At 57.2% G+C, this 8,584-nt stretch overlaps 1 protein-coding gene across 3 annotated transcripts in view; it reads left to right on the top strand.

Moving 5' to 3' along the window:
- Window positions 1-7,124, top strand: part of WIZ (WIZ zinc finger) — a 27,465-nt gene extending 20,341 nt beyond the window's left edge. For all 3 annotated transcript variants that reach the window (XM_040629143.1, XM_040629141.1, XM_040629142.1), the window contains 6 exons: window positions 31-429; window positions 1,025-1,576; window positions 2,689-3,216; window positions 3,420-3,839; window positions 4,118-4,313; window positions 5,353-7,124. In XM_040629143.1, the coding sequence (XP_040485077.1) occupies window positions 31-429; window positions 1,025-1,576; window positions 2,689-3,216; window positions 3,420-3,839; window positions 4,118-4,313; window positions 5,353-5,512 (2,255 nt within the window). In that variant the 3' untranslated portion in view covers window positions 5,513-7,124. The remainder of the gene's footprint in view (window positions 1-30; window positions 430-1,024; window positions 1,577-2,688; window positions 3,217-3,419; window positions 3,840-4,117; window positions 4,314-5,352) is intronic.
- Window positions 7,125-8,584: the final 1,460 nt, after the last annotated feature.

Here is an 8,584-nt window from a genome sequence, read left to right on the forward strand (position 1 = left end):
CCCCCCCCCCCCTGTGTTTTGTCTCCGCAGCTTTAGATAGTGACGGGGGCAGAGAGCTGGACTGCCAGCTGTGCGGTGCCTGGTTTGAGACCCGCAAGGGCCTGTCCAGCCACGCCCGTGCCCACCTGCGCCACCTGGGCGTCAGCGACCCGGACGCCAAGGGATCCCCCATAGACGTGCTCCACGGGCTCATCAGGAGGGACGGCGTCCAGATCCGCCTCCCACCCGGGCGCGGCACCCTGGCCCAGCTGGGGCGGCCTCCTCCCACCTCTCCGGCCCTCTCCTTGCTCCCCCCCCCACCGCCGGCCAAGAAGGCCAAGCTGAAGGCCGCGGGTACGGCCAGCCCCTGGGGGAAGCAGGACCTCTCGGCCGCCGCAGCCGCCGGCATTTTCTGGGCCTCTGATGTGGAGCCGTCTCCTCTCAACCTCTGTAGGTTCTCGCTTCAGCCGCTCCCTCCTCCCTGCGGGCCCTGGAGCCCCTCCCGGGGGGGTCACAGCCCCCTCCCTACTCCTTTCCTGCTGGGGCAGGGAGTAGACAGGGGCCCTTCGCAGTGGGCTGGTTCTGCCCAGAGATCTTGTTGGCAGTTGGCTGCTAGGCCCTCTTTCTTGGCCTTTGACTTCCATGACTATGACCTTCCCTGAGAATAAAGGCCAAGGGTGGGGTGCTGCCTTTTGGTGTGGAAAGTGTCCATGGTTGCCCCTGGTCTGGATAGCATTTGGCACTTAGGCTACTACTTCCTGCCCTCTTGCCCACATCCTTGTTGGGACCCGGGACCCGCAGAGCTGTGGAGTCTTGGTTCCATCCTCTGCCAGGACCAAGGGCCCATGTGCTCTCTGGAGTCTCCCCTCACTCCTGCTGAGTGTCTGGCCCCCACCCCACTCCTCAGTTCCCTCGCTTGCACCTGCCCTCCACCACCACCCCAGCCTGTGGGCATGCTGCTGCCCATGCCCAGCCGACCAGGAGACCCACAGACAAGGATGCTAATGATGCCCACAATGCTAATTACTCCTTTCTCCTGCTGCAGCCTCGGGCCCAGAGCCAGCTCGAGACATCCGCTGTGAGTTCTGTGGTGAGTTCTTCGAGAACCGCAAGGGCCTATCAAGTCACGCACGCTCACACCTGCGGCAGATGGGCGTGACCGAGTGGTATGTCAACGGCTCACCCATTGACACACTACGGGAGATCCTCAAGAGACGGACCCAGTCCCGGCCTGCTGGCCCCCCTAACCCACCAGGGCCGAGCCCGAAAGCCCTGGCCAAGGTCGTGGGCAGTGGAGGTCCTGGCAGCTCACTGGAAGCCCGCAGCCCCGCAGACCTTCACCTCTCACCCCTGGCCAAGAAGTTGCCTCCGCCACCAGGCAGCCCCCTGGGCCACTCACCAACTGCCTCTCCTCCTCCCACGGCCCGGAAGATGTTCCCAGGCCTGGCTGCACCCTCCCTGCCCAAGAAGCTGAAGCCTGAACAAATGCGGGTGGAGATCAAACGGGAGATGCTGCCAGGGGCCCTTCATGGGGAGCCACACCCATCAGAGGGTCCCTGGGCGGCGCCACGGGAAGACATGGCCCCCCTGAACCTGTGTAAGTGTGACCCCGGGGGCAGGGCAGTAAGAACAGGTAGAGGGGTCTCCCTCCGCCCCCCCCCACACTTCATGGGTACCCAGAGCACCCAGGGTAGAAATAGAAGGGAGGATACAGAGGTCCAGAGAACAAGGGGTTAGCTGTGCGTTCTTGCTATGCAGACCCCCCAGCTGAGCTGCTGCTTGATTCTCCATCCACATTGGGGAGGCAGAATTGTGCCATTCAATGATGCCCAAAAGATTTTACCTTTTGGACCATCGTCAATTGATTGGTAGTGTCTACCAACCAGATTCCTAGGGAGAAAGATTGGAGGAGTCAGTTAGTGATGTCTGCCACAGTCAGGAGTATAGGGACTGGAAGTGGGAGGCTGCAACCTCTTCCTGACATTCCTGGTCGCTAAGTGTTTGGCATTTGGAGCTAGGTTCAAGTTAAGTGCTCAGCTCTTACAATCCAGCAGTATGTGACCTTGGGCAAGTTTCGTCTTTCTGGAGGTAGAAGATAAGCATGGCCTGAGCTCTGTATAGTTCCAAAGTGGTATAAAGCACTTAGCATGGTGCCTGCGTAAATGAAGCCGTGTGTATACCATAGTCGGTAGTTGTACTGTCCCTGTCACTGTTCTTTCTGTTTGAGTTGGCTGAGGTCTGTGCTGAGCAGGTGAGGATGGCCCAGGCCTCTGCCTCAGTGCTCAGGGGCATTTCATACCAGCTGTGTGCCACATGCTTGGAGCTGCTCCCTCCAGGTGGAGGTTTCCATCTGCATTTTGTGGAGGAGGAAACTGAGGCTCAGAGGGGAAGTGGTTTGCCCAGTGTAACATAAGGGGCCACAGCCAACCTGGTGTCTGAGCCCAGGATCGAGGAATTGCTTGCTCCTCAATACTTCTCAGTGTCACAGGGAATCATCTTGAAGCCAGCTAGAATTTGAGGTGACAGAACAAGCAGAAGGGCTGAATGTACACAAGGGCCCCTGGAAGCGGATGAGGGAGCGGGTCATTCGGGTCTGGGGCTGCATGGACGGGACAGCCAGGCACTTAACATTAGCCTTGGGCTTGGAGGCTTCCTGCCGCAGCAGCTGCCTCCTTCTCCTCCCCTCCCTCCACCCTGGACCCCCTGCAGCGTCCCGGGCAGAGCCTGTGCGTGACATCCGCTGTGAGTTCTGCGGTGAGTTCTTCGAGAACCGCAAGGGCCTGTCGAGCCACGCGCGCTCCCACCTGCGGCAGATGGGTGTGACCGAGTGGTCTGTCAACGGCTCGCCCATTGACACGCTGCGGGAGATCCTCAAGAAGAAGTCCAAACCGTGCCTCATCAAGAAAGAGCCGCCAGCCGGAGACCTGGCCCCTGCCTTGGCTGAGGATGGGCCTCCCACGGCTGCTCCTGGGCCTGTGCAGGCCCCCCTGCCACTGGCGCCAATGGCTGGCCGCCCGGGCAAACCAGGAGCTGGGCCGGCCCAGGTTCCTCGAGAGCTCAGCCTGGCACCTATCACTGGTGCCAAGCCCTCAGCCACTGGCTACCTGGGCTCAGTGGCAGCCAAGCGGCCCCTGCAGGAGGACCGCCTCCTCCCAGCAGAGGTCAAGGCCAAGACCTACATCCAGACCGAACTGCCCTTCAAGGCAAAGACCCTCCACGAGAAGACCTCCCACTCCTGTAAGCAGTGGGTGGCAGGGTCCTGGGAGGGCATCTGCTGGGGCCTACAGGGCCTGGCAGTGCCACGCACACACTGACCCCCAGCAGGGGCCCATGGCAAGGCCCCAGTGGGAGGCGGGACTGACTCCTGACCTGGGCAGGGCCTTCTGGGTACTCTTTGTTCCCTTTGGGCTGGGACTCAGCAGCACCCCCTCTGCCTGCAGCCACTGAGGCCTGCTGTGAGCTGTGTGGCCTTTACTTCGAAAACCGCAAGGCCCTGGCCAGCCACGCGCGGGCGCACCTGCGGCAATTTGGCGTGACCGAGTGGTGTGTGAACGGCTCACCCATTGAGACACTGAGCGAATGGATCAAGCACCGGCCCCAGAAGGTGGGGGCCTACCGCAGCTACATCCAGGGCGGCCGCCCCTTCACCAAGAAGTTCCGCAGCGCTGGCCACGGCCGTGACAGCGACAAGCGGCCGCCCCTAGGGCTGGCACCCGGGGGCCTGGCTGTGGTGGGCCGCAGTGCTGGGGGTGAGCCAGGGCCTGAGGCTGGCCGGGCAGCTGACAGTGGTGAGCGGCCTCTGGCAGCCAGCCCACCAGGCGCTGTCAAGGCCGAGGAGCACCAGCGGCAGAACATCAACAGTGAGTGCTAGTGGGAGGGGGTTTTGAGGGTGGGGGTGCCTGCCACTGGGGTTCTCCACTGTGCATCTGCCCTTAGTCACTTCCCCAGTTGCTCGCCTGTTCTCGCATCTGGGCACCATGCCACCTGTCCTGAGGCCTAGGCAGCATCCAGTCACCAGCTGTCCTGTCTTACAGTTCCCCACAGCCTCCACCCCTTGCTTGCTAAAGGCAGGAACCTTCCCAGGAGTCTTGCCCTCTGGCTTATCTCCTATCCCTCTCTTCACCTTTCCCCACCTCAGAATTTGAGCGCCGACAAGCCCGCCCTCCAGATGCCTCTGCGGTCCGAGGGGGCGAAGAGGCCAATGATCTACAGCAGAAGCTGGAGGAGGTGCGGCAACCCCCGCCCCGGGTCCGGCCGGTCCCCTCCCTGGTACCCCGGCCCCCCCAAACATCACTGGTCAAATTCGTTGGCAACATCTACACTCTCAAGTGCAGGTACGCAGCCCCTTGGGTCGGTGGGGGAGAAAGACCACCCACCTGGGAATTAGTCACCCAGAGCCTCTGAACAAGACAGGTTGGTGGGGGCAGGAAATGTAGCCTCAAGGACTGCCTTAGAGTGTGGCTGAACGCAGGCTAAGAGCTTCTCAACAGACAGCGGCACCTCAGAGCATTAAGCTGGGACCCTGAGGGTTCCAGTGCTGGCTCTGACACTTAGCAGCATAGTGACCTTGAGCAAGGGCTTCCTGCCGCATGTCTCAGTATTCCCACCTATAAAATGGTGTTGGGAACAGCTATGCTGTGAAGATTAAAAAAGTTGAATATATATAAAGCACTTGAACTATGTCTGACACATGGTAAGCACTCAACAAGTGTTTGCCTGATTAAGGAAAGTACAGGTCTTAGTTCATTTTTACCAAAGTCCAGGCGTACATCTGAGGCCAGGAAACTGGCTCTGAGACTTAAGGTGGCCTGCCTCGGGCCAGATAGGCCAAGTCAGAAGTAAGATTTGAACCCAAGTCTTTGGAGCCTTGAGCTCAGGTCCTGGGCCCCTGTTCAATGAGGCCTCCCTTGGGACCTCAAGCGTAGGGAGATGGTGAGTTGGGTGCATGAGCAGGGTGGCTGTGAGTTAGTGCCTGACCCCCTTTCCCCAGCTGCTGTCCTTCTGTCCTGGAGCCTGGCAGGGTGGGGTCTGCCTCTCTGGGCTCTCTCCCCTCTCAGATCACATGCTTCAGTCAGATGGCAGAGGTACTTGGGAAGCCCCATGGCACTTTCCCAGCATCAGAGCCAGCAGACTGCCCTGAGCATAGAGATGGGGGTCATTAGGGGACCCTACCTTGATCCTGGAATGGGTACAGGCAACTGTCCATGTGGAAACATCTGGCTTCTGGGTCCCCTTCCCTGATATCCTGGGCTGGCTCTCTGCACACTGAGTAGCGGCGGTGTGGCTGGTGCTCAGGGACGTGGGCAGGGCTACACATCTGCCTCTCCTCGTGGCAGTGGCCACTCCTCTCTCTTTCTCTGTTCCTCCACACAGGTTCTGTGAGGTGGAATTCCAGGGGCCCCTCTCTATCCAGGAGGAGTGGGTGCGGCACTTACAGCGGCACATCCTGGAGATGAATTTCTCCAAAGCGGACCCCCCGCCTGAGGAGCCCCGGGCCCCGCAGGCACAGACAGCGGTGGCAGAGGCGCCCTAACACAAAAGCATTCCAAATTCCCTCTTGTGCCACCTCTGTCTCCTCTTTCTCCTCCGTCTCTTCCACCCTCTCCTCCCTCTTTCTTTTCCGTTTCCAAAGGAGCAAGCCAAAACCTCAAACCGGTACCCCTCGGGGGCCGGGCACACTACAGCCGGGGCGCCAGGAGCCAGCTAGCGGCCCTTACCCCAGCCCGAGGGCTCTGGGGCCACACACAGCGCATCTTCCTTCAGCCCATGCCCACCTGGTCCAGCAGGAGGAGAGGCCAGGTCTCTTGTGGTGGCAGCTGATCTGGTCAAGGGGAGGAAGGCCAGCGCTCCCCCGCATCTAGCAGCCAGGCAGGGCTATGTTTGCCATCCGTGGCCATTTGCAAAGACCCCAAAGACCCCTGTCTTGGTTCCCTCTTGCCCCTGTGAATATCCTCTCACACATGCATACACACATACACGCACACACAGACACACAGGCACGCACATACACACATGCACGCACGCACCTCGTAAGACCCGGGATCTGCCCCAGCCCCCCAGTTCCTGAGTCAAACGACCACATCATGCCACGGTGCTTGCTCAGGGGAAGGCACGCTCCCTCTGAGGGCCTGTTGGGGCCTGGGAGCCCCCCACTGAGCCCATGATGCCACGGAAATCCTTATTGGCCGCCCCCCAGAGGGGCCTTCCCAGCCTGGAAGAGCTCAGAGCTGACAGCTGCCTCCTGCCATGTCAAGGCCCCCCAGAGCCTTGGGGGACTCCGGGGCCCAGGAGGGGGTGGGGATGGGACTCTCCTCCCCCACCCCACTCCCCTCCCTCTTTTCACTGTTGCTTTCTATGTATAGCTCCCTAGACCTTTCACTTTTTTAAAAACGCGTTTTGTGTAGAGAATAAGGAACGTGGATCTTTTTATTTTGCAATCCTGGGCCAGCTAGAGACCGGGAGCTGATTGACCTTTTAACTTTTTTCAGTGGCCACATTTTGGTTATCGATGTACCTAGAAGTATGTAAATTAGATTAAATTTCTCTTCTGGAAACACCCCGGGGCAGGCAGCCAGCGTGTGTTTTTCTGTCGAGTGGACAGGCTGGCATCGTCTGGCAGCCGGGGCTGGGATCGAGCCGCCTCCTCCCAGAGCCCCTGGAGGCCCTGGGTTTTCCTGTTGGCTGCCAAGCTGACCAGACTCAGCTGGGGATGAGCCCAAGTTCCCAGCTGTTGGCCCTCATTGGCATGGTTGGTGGGGGGCTCTGGCTGGCTGGCTAGCTGGCTTGCTGGTGAAGCGGCTTCTGTGAGCAGAGGAGAGGAACCAAGACTCTGGGCAGCTGGTCTAGGAAGGGAGCCAGGATGAAGTGATGAAGCTGGAAGGGCTCTCCAAGGGCAGGAGCTGTCCAGTGAGGGTGTGGGGGACCTGCGGGGGGAGGGAGAAGCGCACAGTTGCTGGCAGCCTTCAGAGAGCTGGGGCCAGCCTGCCTTCAAGACATGTGACTTGTCTGGAGACACAGGCACCCTGAACCCGAATCACACGAGGGGAAAAGGGAGTTGCTGGCTCCTTCGCAATGTTATTTATTTTCTCGCTCTGCAAATGTTTATTGAACATTTCTGAGATTTTAAGAGATTTTGTTGGCTGCTCCTTCTTGTTTATTGCATGTGGTTTTTCAGCTCATCATTTTCACTTCAATGGCGAAGGGCTGGAAAGTGGGAATAACCTCATGGAGTATAGACAGCAGAGGCCTCCTCTACCCCCAACGCTATTGCCCCAGGCCCCCCACCATGCCCCTGCCTGGAAGGACAGGCTAACAAGCTGTGATAACATGTGGTCTTGGCCTGCACTCTTGGCTTTTCTGGTCCTGTGAGGTCAAGGCACACATCTCGCCTGGTGGAGGAAGGACTCAACCACTTCTGTCCATCCCACGCTGTGAGTGGGCATGTCTAAGACTTGAAAGCAGGGAGGGCATCTCTTGGGATGAGAGCTGGCCCATAGGCACTTCCCCTTTCAGCTTTTTATAAATTAGTTATAAAAATATAAAAGTGATGGAAGCTGGATGTAAAAAGTTCAAAAGGCACAAGACCTTATAAAGTAACATGGGAAGTTCCTCCCCACCTACACATGCAATGATAGCTGTGTAGGTCCTCGAAAGGGTCGCACACAGTTCTTAGCTTTTCAAAGGGACCTTTTCCTAAAATTTTGAGCATGCCCCTTCTCAGGCCATTCCGTCTCAGAGGCAGAGCATTGGATGTTAACAAAATCACCCAAATGAAGGTAAAATGATGGCTGTGGTGTGTGCCAAGAAGGAAGAAGTGTCTGGGGGCTCAGCTTTCATTTGGAGAACAGGCAGGCATCTCTGAGCGTGACACTTCAGTGAGCCCCGAAGCTGGTGTGCACATTAATCAGTTTTATGTGCTTCATATTTGGAGTTTCTCAACACATCATTAGCCTTGTCCATGTGGCAGCAAGTTCTGCATAAGCCATTTTTAGGGGAGGGGTTGTTTTATTAAGATATTTTATGGAGAATCCCAACCATACAAAAATAGTAAAATGAACCCTCATCTACTTATCAGTTACCAACTGAAGACCAAGCTCTTCAGCTGTAACCCTTCCACACCTTCCTTTCCTTTCCCCATCTGAATTATGGTGAATCACATAGTTGTCATTATGTGACTTAATCTCAACATTTCAGTCTTTCTCTGAAGGATAGGGACTTTTAAATATGCCATTATTGCACCTAAAGAGATCGACAATTCCTTAATATCAAGAAGTCAGCAACATTGCTCCTACTTTAAAACAAACTTTTAAAGTAAAAACATGTACAAGCCATAATTGTACTCAGTTTGATGAGTTTTCACAAACAGATGTACCATTTTCAGTGCCTGCAGCTCTGTAAAGTCATCTCTTCGAAGTTATGAGATGTCTCTGAAAGTGGATTCCATGCATCCAGTGAGGATGCTGAGGACACAGGGCTGGCCCCGGGCTGCACTATTACAGGATCTCTAAAGTCCTGAACGAACCAAGAGGGTCTTAGGAGTTCAAGCTTTAACTTAAGTGCCAAGGACCTAGGCAAGTCATGAATTCCAAGCCTCACTTTTATCTTT

This window comes from Ursus maritimus, unplaced genomic scaffold (assembly GCF_017311325.1).
Source record: "Ursus maritimus isolate PB19 unplaced genomic scaffold, ASM1731132v1 scaffold_14, whole genome shotgun sequence".
In the NCBI taxonomy this organism is placed as follows: domain Eukaryota; kingdom Metazoa; phylum Chordata; class Mammalia; order Carnivora; family Ursidae; genus Ursus; species Ursus maritimus.